Source organism: Vanacampus margaritifer, chromosome 16 (assembly GCF_051991255.1).
Source record: "Vanacampus margaritifer isolate UIUO_Vmar chromosome 16, RoL_Vmar_1.0, whole genome shotgun sequence".
In the NCBI taxonomy this organism is placed as follows: Eukaryota; Metazoa; Chordata; class Actinopteri; order Syngnathiformes; family Syngnathidae; genus Vanacampus; species Vanacampus margaritifer.
The window spans coordinates 5,629,020-5,642,922 of NC_135447.1; the positions used below are offsets into that span (position 1 = coordinate 5,629,020).

General features: G+C 37.5%; 1 protein-coding gene across 9 annotated transcripts in view; it reads left to right on the top strand.

Annotated features, from left to right (window-relative positions):
- abr (ABR activator of RhoGEF and GTPase) overlaps positions 1–13,903 on the top strand; it is a 93,409-nt gene that overhangs the window by 35,130 nt on the left and 44,376 nt on the right. For 8 of the 9 annotated variants that reach the window (XM_077546149.1, XM_077546150.1, XM_077546155.1 and 5 more), the window contains 11 exons: positions 1,510–1,608; positions 1,714–1,899; positions 3,798–3,905; positions 4,930–4,990; positions 6,988–7,040; positions 8,616–8,756; positions 8,965–9,086; positions 10,130–10,298; positions 12,612–12,731; positions 12,861–12,936; positions 13,021–13,125. In XM_077546149.1, coding sequence (XP_077402275.1) covers positions 1,510–1,608; positions 1,714–1,899; positions 3,798–3,905; positions 4,930–4,990; positions 6,988–7,040; positions 8,616–8,756; positions 8,965–9,086; positions 10,130–10,298; positions 12,612–12,731; positions 12,861–12,936; positions 13,021–13,125 — 1,240 coding nt within the window. Of the gene's footprint in view, positions 1–1,509; positions 1,609–1,713; positions 1,900–3,797; positions 3,906–4,929; positions 4,991–5,080; positions 5,211–6,987; positions 7,041–8,615; positions 8,757–8,964; positions 9,087–10,129; positions 10,299–12,611; positions 12,732–12,860; positions 12,937–13,020; positions 13,126–13,903 lie in introns of those variants that run through there. The other variant, XM_077546158.1, reaches the window with a different exon arrangement.

The window sequence follows — 13,903 nt, forward strand, 5'->3', positions numbered from 1 at the left end:
GGCCTCGGAAACAACTACTCGGCGTGTTTGTGAAGTCTCGGTGTTAGCGCATGCCTCCTCGCAGCTGCTTTTTTTTTTTTTTTTTTTTTTTTAAGAGGCTGATGCGAAAAGCGTCAGTGTGAACGGCCTATAGATGAGCAGGTTGTTGTGGAAATGTACTCATGTCGTTCTCGACTTGACTTTCTAACCACACAGTGGCTGTCTTTGTATGGCTGGGAGGAAAATATTCCCTGTGTTGGGGTGGGAAAAAAATACTTCCTGTCTTTTCTCATCCTGCTGCCACATGCTTGTCAGCAAAGGGGTGAACTTTACACGTCACCAACGCCGAGATTAAACTCAAGGCGTCGTGTAAGGGGGGTCACGACATGTAACCGACGGATCAATTTAGTCCTACAAGGAAGCATTGCAAGTTCTTAGTACTTTGAGAGATTTGAACTACAGCTGGGTTTTTTTTTTTTCATCTGGTTGACCCACTTTCATAGAATTCAAACCACATTTCTCAAAATGAGCCTCTTAATCGTGAGTTAACTAGTGAAGTCATGCGATTAATTACGATTAAAAATTGTAATCGCCTGACGCCCTTAATTTTTTTTATAATCTTAAAAAAAATAATAAATATATATATTAAAAAAAATAAAAAATATTCACAAATTTTATATCTGTTCTAAGAGAATTTAAAAAATCGAGGCTTTCATACTCTTAACTAAAATGGGGAAAAAATGTTTTTGACGTCTATAGCCGTCAATGGCAGTGAATGAGTTAAAGTTTGACTTCTTGCTATCTATCAATCTTGTTAATGTGGTTGTATTTTTTTTTTAACCAGTACCAGTGACCACCTACAAAAATTCGTAGCTCTTTATTTTCCACCTTATTGATAAACATAAAAAAAAAACAGTAGCAAGCAGAGGCTTTATTTCAAAAAATATGTTTGATATCTTGAATGTTACACTGTTACACAAAATATGTAATTAAAAAAAAAAGTTTGCATGTGTGTGTGTGCTTGTGACTAAACATTGTGGCGTTTGATGGCGCAGGTTTAAAAAGCAACATCATAACTTCAACACCATTTATTATCCCAAGTACAATGATATAGCATTGTAAGGTATGAACTTAACCTGTTAATAATTAATCTCACACTCTGCACAATTTGTTGCTCTTTGTCCTCCGTTGCAGTCAAGTTGCTTTATGGCGTGCAACTGTGGACATGGCAAGTAGTGCTCCACTGTCACAACTTAGAAACACACATGCAAAGCCAACCAGGTGTATTGGAGGCAAAGAAGTTGCAGGTTGCAAGTCCTCGGTTTGACTATCAACAACGGAAAGCATTTGTATACAAATCCAACACATGCTATATCGTATACTATATAGCAGACTAGAATTTGTATGTGTGGAAAACTAAAAGCAACAAATATGGATGCTTTCAGATTAGCTTGGCAGTGTTGGCTAATGTGGTAACAGTTGAAATGCATATTAGCATATTAACAATTTTTTTTTTGTTTTGTCCTGCAGGGAGATATTGAGAAAGGACTAGAGATGAAGAAACTGGTGCTTTCTGGTTTCTTGGCCAGTGAGGAGATCTACATTAACCAACTGGAGGCCCTGCTGCTGGTACGACGCACAAACTCTCGTTTATGTTCAAAACATTTCAATATCGCATCCAGTTTGTTTTTGCTGATTTCTTAAACACCGGATCTCTTCGTTGTCCGTGTGCAGCCAATGCGTCCCCTGAAAGCCACAGCCACCACCTCGCAGCCCGTCCTTACCATCCAGCAGGTGGAGACCATCTTCTACAAAATCCAGGACATCTTCGAGATCCACAAGGAATTCTACGATGCGCTCTTGCCCAACATCCGACAGTGGGATGAGAAGGTCACTGTCGGCCATCTGTTCCAGAAACTGGTGAGTGCAATATTAGCGCTCTCCGGGGAGTTGGTTTGTTGTCAATCAGTCTTGACTATATCACTGTCATCATGCCTGTGGCGCTTGTGCAGATAACAATGCAGCAATCGTTTTTCAACAATTTAAAATTTGATTTTAGATAGCGTAGGTTTTAACGATTAAATATTAAAATGCTATGCAACAAATCTTGTCCCTCACACCATCACCCATTTGAGCCAATCTACAGTGCCCCCTGCCAAAGTCATGTGGCCTAAGTTGTTTCAATTCACAATTAATCAATAATCAATTTTACATTATCGACACAATTCTCCAGTAACACACTCAACTGACTTTTACAGAATTTCTTTTTTTAGATGTACGTTACATTATGTATGTGCAAACTTCAAAGTGTAGATTAATCGATTAATCGGTAACTAATTGACTATCAAACTAAGTGATAACTATTTTTGATAATCGATTAATCATCTAGATACTGTTTAATTTCAAATTGTCTAAACGCGCGAAATTTCAGCTTCTCAACAAATATTACCCGATTACTGTAGCCCTCCATGAAAGCGTACTGACTATCTTTGTGTTGAATCAAAATGAAAAAACAATGATCAACAGTTTTCGTTATTATCTAATATGGCCCAAACAAGTACGTAAGTGAATAATAAATCATTCACGTTTGTGCATTTTCTACACTGTCAATTTGCAATAATGTCCTGATTTTGACTAAAGTGGATGCAAGTTAAAACATGATTATAATCTGATTCCTCATCAATAATCGATAGATTAGTCGATTATTAAAATAATGATTACTTGCAGCTCTAGTCCAGTGACTCTATTTACTCGCGACTGCCACCTCTGGCATGGAGTACGTGCACGCCACATGTCCGCTACTCCGTGGGGACGCGCATGACGTCACCCTCCACCATTCCGCCTCTCCCCAAAGAAATTGTGGAGTGTGAGGGTAGATAAAAGCTGATAGGTGCAGTCAGAGTAAAACAGTCAGGGCTCTACGTACTCATCTGGGCATTGGCGGAGCATGCATGATGTAGAAAAAGCTTTAATATCACCTTTTTAAACGGAACAATGCACCTTTAAGTTATTTATTTTATTTTACTGTAATTTTATTTTTTCACAATAAATCTACTGGATATACAGAAAGAAGAAGAAAAAAGGAAATGAAAGAAAAGGAAGCTATCGCTCCAACTTCTCTCGCCTTTTTTTCCCCCCCCACAAGAAAAAAGGGATGTCAGCTGCAGTTTCGGATTTAATAGCTTAACTTATGAAATAGTTGGCAGAATAAAAGCAAGGGTGATTTAACACAGACGTTCATCAATGATTTAACACTTGCGCTTTCAGATACTTACTGCAATCGGCGCAAGAGCTCACTCTCAACTCAATAGCCTTCTATTTTCCATGGTACAATCAAAGGGGAAGAGGAAGGAAAGGACATGAAAGTAGGAGAATCATTCACTCTATTCAATTGGATCCAAATTTCCCGACTCAAAAGGGCATGCTGTCTTTCCCGCAAGCATGATGCATATTCATGCAGCGCCCGGTCTGAAGTTTGTGCTGCAATGCACGTGTAGCGCATCCAAGAGGGACTGCTAATGAAAAGGAAGAGGCAGATGTGAAGGAAAGCCAATCAGCAGAGAGGCATTATGGGGAACTGATTAACCTGTGCAACGTAAAATGGGGATTTCGCTGCTTAAAACATATTCCACCATTGAATGTCGTGTTTAAACTAGCGGGGAGCCCATACAACATATTTGCCTTGTATTTTGACACCATGAATTGTATGATGTCATATTCCAGCAGTTCATTGTTTTTGTTTCCATTCACCAAAAAAAAAAACAATAGAAACCAAATGTCCCATTCCCTGAGTGCCTCTTTTGTTTGATTTGGCCCAGGCCAGCCAGCTGGGAGTGTACAAAGCCTTTGTGGACAATTACAAGGTGGCACTAGAGACCGCGGAGAAATGCAGCCAGGCCAACGGACAGTTCCAGAAGATATCTGAGGTATGTTATTCTTACCATCGGATTGGATTATCACACGTGTGTATAGTGTGTAGATCAAATTTTGCTTTAGTGGACAAAAACATCCTCAGTTGAATGAGGGAGAAGCAGACTCATTTCAAACACTTCTTTTTTTTTTTTTTTCCAACAGGAAGTAATGTTTAGAATGTGATTTCCTCTTGTTCATGATGTGAAAATATTCATCTTGAAAATTCTATACTGATGTCTTGAATATGAAAAAAATATATATATATTTTTTATTTTTTTCATTAAAGAAGTGTTCGGTGAATGTGCACATTCAACTTTTGGGGTTCAGGACCTCCAACAAGGTTAAGCCACCACTGTTTTTTTAAGTGTCCTCACTCGTTTTTAACTCATTCACTGCCAATGACGGCTATAGACGTCAAAAATTCATTTGAACTATTTCTATTAGTTTAACATTTTTTCCCCACACTTTTGTCAACTTGTGTATGAAAACCTATAATTTTTTATTGTACATTTAGAACAGATATAACATTTGTGATTAATCGTGAGTTAACTACTGAAGTCATGTGATTAATTACGATTACAAATTTTAATCACCTGATGCCCCTAATTTTTTATACTTTTTTCTTTTGCTTTTTTAAATCGCGTCAGGCGATTAATTTTGATTAACTTCAATAGTTAACTTATGATTAATCACAAATATTATATCTGTTCTAAATGTACAATAAATAAAAAAATCTGGGTTTTCATACTTTTGCTAACAAAAGTGTGTCTGTGGGGCGGGGGGAGGGGGGGGTTAAACTAATAGAAATAGTTCAAATGAATTTTTGATGTTTATAGCCGTCAATGGCAGTGAATGAGTTAATGTATGGATGCAAACCATGTGATGCCAAATGAGAGGCTTTTGTTTGTTTGTACGATACGTCACCATCACGTTAACAGTATTTGTATTACTGGCGTCGACATTTCTCGCGCTATGTTAATGATCCACACGAGAAAGGTCACAATCATTCCCACACTCTTTTTTTTTTTCCCCTTCTAGAATCTTAAAGTCAAAGGTCCTAAAGACTCAAAAGATTGTACTTCAACAGTCACAATGGAAGGTAAGTGTCTTGTCTGTCTGTCCGGGCTGATTTGCCGCTTTAAGACTTGAGTCCTGCCCCTTTCCCTAATTGTGTATGCAGTGGGGGCTTGGGGAAAGCGCGCACACATACCCACTCACACCCGTGTCTGGAAAAGTAGGCAGTATGAGGAGGATGCATTGAGGAGAGGAGGCGATGGAGGTGCTTCTGGTGCTCAGGCTGTGTTGTAACTGCACATACGGTAAAGGCGGCTCGAATATTTGGATGAGGGAGTGTTTTTGTAATTTTGCCTGCGATGGTGTTATTGATTGGGTGAGAAGAGTGTCTGGCTTCAAGTTTGGACTGCTATTGACAAGCTAACAGATATCGATGACCTCATCTGTCATGTGATGGCTTTGTAGAGCGATGCAGATCCTTTACATGCTGACTTTTTACTGGTGTTGAAAAATAATGTATGCAGTGTTCGTCTAGTTCTTTAAATTGCTGGGATTTTGTAGCTTATTCTGTGTGGTTAAGAATTTGGTAGAGTTCATTTTATTATAAAGAATTCCTTAATGTTTTATCAGAGTATATTGTAGAAATCTTTTATGTTTAAATAAGGTCAATTTCATATTTTGTCTACAGATTAAAACTATTGGCTTTGTGCCTACAACGGATGCTATTTTTTATACATTATTAACCAATTCAAAGTGTTGAAAATAGAAAACATGTTTTAGTGCTGAAGGAAATTTTCATTATTATCAAATTATGTCCCCCCCCCTTTTTTTTTTTTATTATTTTATTTTTTTTACAATATGTGACATGAATCAGATTTTTTCCCCCCCATGCATTGTGAACAGTAAATTCCACCAATTTTATTTTAATTTTATTTCTTTCTTCTCCAAATCCAACCCGAATCAGGGCTGGGCAAAATTCTGAATTTCAGAATTTAAGTAAATTGAGTGGATGAATTTGAATTAACTCCACCCCACAGAATGTTGAGTTGAATTTGAATTGCAGGAAGTAGAATCAAATTCAGTGCAATTTAGATTTAGACAGAAGTACAGAGACAAACATAAGTTTACATTTCCTTCATGTTGAAAAGCTTATCAATATATCTTTATTTCAAAGTAATGAAACAAAACAATGTTTTTATATAACGTGAGTCCGGGAGACTTGTAGAGCTTCAAAGATCATCAGAAAGGCATTTGAAGAAGAAAAAAAAAAACGCGGCCTAGTACTGGATCTGATTGCATGTGAAATGCATCTGAGCATGCTTTAGTGTGTACATTCTAATATGGCAGAAGATCTGATCAGGGTCCCAGTAGGTTGTCACACTCACATATGACAAAGTTGCGGCAGAAGAAAGGAGGCCGAAAGAAGTGGCGAGGTAGCTCTCCTCTAGCACTGAACTGCTCAGTGATGTTTAGCTTGAAGGCCAACTGCAAGCTGTGTATGACCTCTCCGTGGGAGCAGGTCATGACCTTCCTTGCATACTGAAGCCATGCTGCTTCTCTGCGTCTCACCTGGTTAGCCTGTCTGGTGTTCAGAAAGGTGACTTGGAAGTCTCCAACTAGCCCGTTAGCTTAACGCTAATGCTACATATCATGTGTTGCGCAGGCAGATTGTTATTGTACCGACATTTCGTCACATTTTGAAATCAAACTAATACAACGATCCAAAGTCCAATACTTTTCACCGAGTTGACCGCCATTTTGATTTGCGACGTGTACAGCCTTACCTAACTTTGTGGCTGGTGAGTGTGTAACATCGCCTAGCGAGTTCTCACCTTGAGCTTAGATGGAGTTTACCGCCCGCTTTGGGCTGCGGCAGGAAACAAAGTGTGTGTGCCTGCTTGAGCGATTGTGTGTATGTGTCTGTCCACTATATTTAACCTTTCCTCACCCCATCAGATGTGTTGATCTCATCATAAATCTTTGTAGATTGCTTACTTTCAAAGGTACCGGGTCAAGTACATGTTAAAGGACACCTGAGCATGATAAATTGAACGTGACCTACCGCTTCTTCTCGCCATACAGCTCTTCTTTATAAACCCATTGACCGTGTGACAAGGAGCACCCTAGTTCTTCATGTGAGTATACCTTTACACCATGCTTAGACTGGATTGGCATTGAATACATTCATTTTTCCACTCAATTTTTTTTTTTACAAACATTCCATAATAACAATAGATTCTTTTTCAGTACAAAGAGCAATTGTGCCCATAAAGATTTGAGCTAAGGCTTTACTTACTCATCTAGTACTGTATGTACTTTGGATTGATTGTTTTTTCTTCTTCTTTGTAATAGAGACACAAAGCTGAAAAAAAACAAAAAAAAAAAACAAAGCATCAATTTTACCTTGTCTTTATGGCATGTGTGCATTTTTCCCCATTTGAACAATGCAGTGTAAAAATGGGGCATGATAACTTTGATTTAGTTAATTAACACATTTGCTCCCAAAAACGTATAAATACGTTCTATTCTAAATGTTTTAAGTGTTTTATACGTTGTTTTGTTTATTTATTTATTTTTAATGCTAGAGCATACGGAAGGCTTTGATACAGCTTCTGACATGAAGAGGTGGTTTAAAGCAATGGCAGTTATAACAAAAATGACAAGCAGGTGGCAGCAGAGTATAAGAGATCAACCAGAGCCATGTTGCAAACAAGCTCTTTTTGCCAGTGTTTTCAACAGGTTTGTGAATAATGATTAAACTTAGCTATATTCTAATGCTAATTCCTGTAAAATGGAAACAGATAGAAACATCTGATTAAAAAAAGGGACTCTAATCTTTCTTTTGGTAGGTTACATGTTTTTATAAGTAATAGAACACAATATTCTGTGGGCCTTGCTAAATTTGTCAAAATCCAGTAAAACAGCCGGGAGCGAAGCGGGTTTGCTTCCAGTGAAAATGGCTGGGAAGTGAATGAGTTATGGATTATAGGTGATCTCAGACTTTTATTTATTTTTTGATGGAATAAGATAAAATAAAATAACTACCTTAACTCTTTGACTGCCAGACGTTTTCAGAAAAGGGATGCCGTGGGTGCCAGCCGATTTAAGCATTTTGACTGATCTTTCAAGGTCCATAGAAAATTATGTGTTTGGACTATGGAAACACATGAAAGATTGGACTGTCATCTTTCATCAGAAAAAAAAAGTTTGTTTCTACCTTATTCCGTTTTTGAGTAATCAACAATAGAAAATGGTTAGTTTCACCTCTGTTTTGAAACAAACGTCTTTTAACGTCTTTGGCACTCCTCCATAGGATTTTACTAAACGTTATTTAACGTTTTTGGCAGTCAAAGAGCTAACTATCATTTCACAATTCATAACTCTCATCTCAAAGGTTTACTGGTAGTTGTTAACACATGCCATGAGTGTGTGCTTGTTCAGATGTCATTGTTCTGTCATTCAAACTAGGAGACACACTGACGAGACGGCTGATCAGTATTCTGTGGGCATCTCCTTTCACCCTTATGTACTGATTAAATCAGCTTTTACAACAACAAGGAAATCACTTTCCCTGCGATTACTTCCCAATTTGATTTTTGAACTGTGTTCTCAAGGCGATACAAACTGAAGGTTAAAAGAGCCAAAGGTGTCTTTTATTGATAAACTGGCCTTTAATGTATTTTTCTAACCTTGTGGTATATGCACCGCAGGACTTGCTGAAACACACGCCAAAGGACCATCCAGATTTCCCTCTCCTTCAGGACGCTCTGCGGATATCTCAGAATTTCCTCTCCTCCATCAACGAGGAGATTGACCCTCGCAGAACCGCTGTCACCACGCCCAAAGGAGAGGTGTGTTTTACCGAGACATTCATTTCTCAGTACCCTCACGTACACTCGGTATCTTATATGCTGTATTTTGTGCCTCATTCGGCCATCTAAGGACAACATGCAGTGCAGTGCATTGCTGATATATATTTGGAAGTCCTTTGAACTTGTTGCAAGGTAGCATCATTACATATCAAAGAAAATCTGCTTTTCATGATCACCATTTGTTCAGGCTCGTCAGCTGGTGAAGGACGGCTTCCTTGTGGAGGTGTCGGAAAGCTCCAGGAAGCTACGACATGTCTTCCTCTTCACCGACCTGCTGCTCTGTGCCAAAATGAAGAAGACCTCTGTTGGGTGAGCTTTCCTCCATTTTCTATATACTGTGTGTGTATATATATATATATATATATTGTACACTATAATTAGAGCCACTTCAAACTACAACCGCAATATTATTAAATTAATATCACATAAAAAAGGAGCCAAATTACCTTTTTTTTTTTTTCTGGAGACCTCAGTATTGTTCATTCGGTAATTTTACCCATTTGACATGTCATCATCATTGCTCTCTCTTTTTTCATTTTATTTTATTTTTTTCTTCTTTCTTTCTTTCTTCTTTACTTCAAACTACAACCACAATATTATTAAATTAATATCACATAAAAAGGGAGCCAAATTACCTTTTTTTTTTTTTTTTTCTTTTCTGGAGACCTCAGTATTGTTCATTCGGTAATTTTACCCATTTGACATGTCATCATCATTGCTCTCTCTTTTTTCATTTTATTTTATTTTTTTCTTCTTTCTTTCTTTCTTCTTTACTTCAAACTACAGCCACAATATTATTAAATTAATATCACATAAAAAAGGGAGCCAAATTACCTTTGTAAATATTGTACTAAATATTATGCTGCACGTGTACTGGATACAAAAAGTATCATTACCCCCCCCCCCCCCCCCCGCCTCTGATTTTACAAAGCAAGAATGTCCCAAAATTCCACTCCAGAATAGAACACATGCTTGCCCATTAGTACTTCCTCTGTTTAAATTGGGCTTGTCTTAACACAAGCAAGGCTCTTTTGAAGGAAAAACCAAAGCTATCTTACAATTACATCTATGAATACATCTATATATTTTTAATCTAGGAAATTGTTCAATTGTATTGAGTTGTTATTTTCCTTGCTTTTCTTTTGGGCACTGACATTAATTGTTATCATTTCCTGTACCTATTCTGCATTCAAGTCTGATGGGTCCACTTAATGAAAGTTATTGAATATAGCTATCACAATAACTTTAATTTTCAAATTTAATGGCATAAATGATATTTTTGGGAAGCAGAGACGCATTTTTAGATATTATAACTGATTTCCTCCACTTTGGCTTTGTCTCCTCCTCTGCAGCCGTCACCAGCAATATGAGTGCAAGTGGTACATCCCTCTCGCAGACTTGACTTTCCAGACATTGGATGAGTCTGACTCTTGCCATAGTATCCAAGTCCTCCCCGAGCACGAGATTGAAGAGATGAAGATTAAGATCTCACTTTTAAAGAGCGAGATACAAAAAGAGAAGGTAAGTGTTGCGCAATATAACTTCAGTCTACAAGACTCAGCTTTGGTTTTGGACACTCTTTACATTAACTCTTTGACTGCCAAAAACGTTAAATAACGTTTAGTAAAATCCTATGGAGGAGTGCCAAAGACGTTAAAAGACGTTTGTTTCAAAACAGAGGTGAAACTAACCATTTTCTATTGTTGATTACTCAAAAACGGAATAAGGTAGAAACAAACTTTTTTTTTCTGATGAAAGATGAGAGTTCAATCTTTCATTTGGTAGTATGTGTGTTTCCATAGTCCAAACACATAATTTTCTATGGACCTTGAAAGATCAGTCAACATGCTTAAATCGGCTAGCACCCACGGCATCCCTTTTCTGAAAACGTCTGGCAGTCAAAGAGTTAATGTGGGTTACTATAGTAACATTTTAAAAACAATATTAGCCATAAAAGACCAATGCAGTTTATATGAAAAGCTGTTATCTGTATTTATTTGATATCCTTGGTAGCCATCTTAAGGTCTTATGTACTAGTATACTCTGGCAGGGAATACAAGCAAAGTAGACTACACGGGCTAATTTGTAGCTGCATCAGGAATCAGGACAGAACAGAAACATTCTTTCAGTTTCGCTTTTATAGTACATGACGATCACCAACAAAGCAGGACAACAGAGTCCACTAGATGGCGCTAAAGTAATACATTATACCACAGAACTACTAGTGGGCAGGAGGCCTTTTATTGCATGACAGATGCCTCCTAGTTGGGCCTAGTAGTGCTCCTAGTGCAGCACAGTCGATGAGTCGGCCAAAATGGCACTAGTAGTGAAAAGGAAAAACATTATGAGTAAGACCAAATTATTCACCTATCCCATATAAATCCAAAGGCTTTCCAAGAACAAATCTGAATCTGACAGATGGTGTCTTTCTATTTTATAGCGAACCTAAAGCTGGATATCGAACTGAGAAGATTATTGTGAAATGAATACAAATATGTGATTTTTATTAGAGGACCATAAAAGTGCCCTACTAAGGGCACTAATGTGAACTTGCAACTTACAATAGTGTCAGTCTAACTAAAAGTGACCATGTTTTTTTTTTTTTTTTTTTTTCAAGATCAATGTGATCGCTATGAACATATTGACTAGATATAAGATTTTCCATTTATCTGATGCCAGAGTACCCACAATCATGTCAACACGTGGTTGTGTGTGTATCATTAAAAAAAAAAAAAAAAGAAGCTTCAAGCGGTTTGGAAAAATAGATTTCAGTCCTGCAATAATACAAAGTTCCTGTTAAAGTGCTAAAGTCTCCCACTCATGGCACTTGGAGCAACCACTCTTGCTATTTCCAGCCAGAGGAGCCATGCATCTGATAGTACACTACTGACTGACTCACAGCTTCCCGAGGAGAGGGTGTGTGTATTCATGTTCCGAGAACAAATCACATAATTAGCAGTAACATTTCAGGCGTTCCTGCAAAAATAGGAAAAGGCCACTTCAGGCTGATAAGAACGGTGATATTTTTCTTTTGGAATTCGATCACTTCCTAAACATTGTACGTTGTGATCAAGCTGGATCTGTTTGCTAAACTTATCATTTTGTGTGGAACCACCATTCTTAACTCATTCACTGCCAAGAATTCATAAAAAAAAAAAAGATTATTAAAATTAGGGGCGACAGGCGATATTTTTTTTATTGTAATTAATCGCATTACTTCACTAGTTAACTCACGATTAATCACAAATTCTATATCTGTTCCAAATGTACAATCATTTTTTTTAAGGTTTTCATACTCTTGTTAACAAAAGTCGGGAAAAAAAGTTAAACTAATAAAAATAGTTCAAATTAATTTTTGACGTTTATAGCGTCAATGGCAATGAATGAATTAAAAAAAGAAGAAAACATTAAAAATTTGGCGCGTCAGGCGATTCAATTTGTAATCATAATTAATCGCATGACTTCACGAGTTAACTCACAATTAATCACACATTTTATATCTGTTCCAAATGTACAATAAAAAAAATCTAGGTTTTTCTACTCTTGTTAACAAAAGTGAAGAAAAAAAAGCTAAACTAATAGAAATAGTTCAAATGAATTTTTGACGTCTATAGCCGTCAATGGCAGTGAATGAGTTAAGAATGGTTGAACATGAAAAAATTTAGTGAAGTCTGAATAGCAACAATCTTTGTACCCTATTACAGCATTACCTCCCAACCACATCTTTTTTTTATTTTTTTTATTTTTTTACTTAATAGTTGCTTATAATTCATACATGACTATTGTAAAGGGGGTGTAAGAAATGAAATGTATTGGTTTTGGGGTTTGTTTTAGAAAGCACCAAAGGGTCAGAACCGCGTAGAGCGTCTAAGGAAGAAGATGAACGAACAGGAATCTTGGCTGCTTCTTCACTCCCCCACAATCCCCTTCCGCCTTCACAACAAACATGGCAAGGTAATAGTCATTCATAATCTTGTGTGCCTGCCCTGCCACTCATATTAGCAGTGCTCCAGTGAAGCCACTAGATGGAGACATACGTCAAGACCTGAGCTCGGTTTTGACGCTAACGGTTCTTTCCTGCAGAGCTACCTGTTCCTGCTCTCCTCTGATTACGAGAGGTCAGAATGGCGGGAAAGCATTCAGAAGCTCCAGAAGAAAGGTGATGTATATTCGAACACAACTGTTGATTTGTCTTCGACAAAAAGAACTGCGCCACCAACGACAGCGTCCTGTGTCTTTTCAGACCTCCAGGCGTGCGTATTAAGTTCGGTAGAGTTGCAGGTCCTTACCAGCTCCTGTTTCAAACTCCGAACTGTCCACAACATTCCCGTCACCAGTAATAAAGATGGTAAGACGCATGTTCGTTTAAATAGATTCTTCTTTTTTTTTTTTCTTTTTTTTTCATCACTCTGAATAACTTTGAAACTTTCAAATATAGGTTACAATATGTTTTTCATCCATGCGCTGGCGTTCACAATATGGTGCACTGTGTCAGTGGTGGCCGACTGTGAGCCCTCAGTCTATGTTTGTTTTCGCTGCACATTCCCACATTGTCGCGCTTTCAGGAGCAAATACTGACATTGGGGCCATCTGGTCGACCTCCTCTGGCATCCCTCAATGCCGCAAGTGTTTCGGCTTTCACACTGATGGACATACGGTCTGTCTATAACATACACAAAACTACTACGCCCCTAAGTTAGGAGCTGAAACATAAACACTAATTACATATTAGTCAACATTTTCCTCCAAGGCTACTACTATGCACTGCTTAACATGTAATAATGCTTAACATTGTAATTGGATGTATGGTATATTTCATGGACCTATGCACGTATTTGTGTTTATGTTTCAGCCACATTCTCCCATTTAATAGTATATTTGTAAATTATTGATGTAAATTGTTCAAAAATAATCCAGTAACTCTTAAAATGAAATGTTCAGACCATTATAGAGTCCAAGCCGAATTATACTACTAAAATATAAAACAAAATGTTAAGTGGTATGTGTATTTTTATTTTTTTTTATTTTATTTGTGCCCTATGTGCAAGCATATGTCTCCCTCTTCTGGCTTTTTGGATAAATTACAAAATCCTAACTGAGAGAGCTCAATTTATTTCTTCCCATTT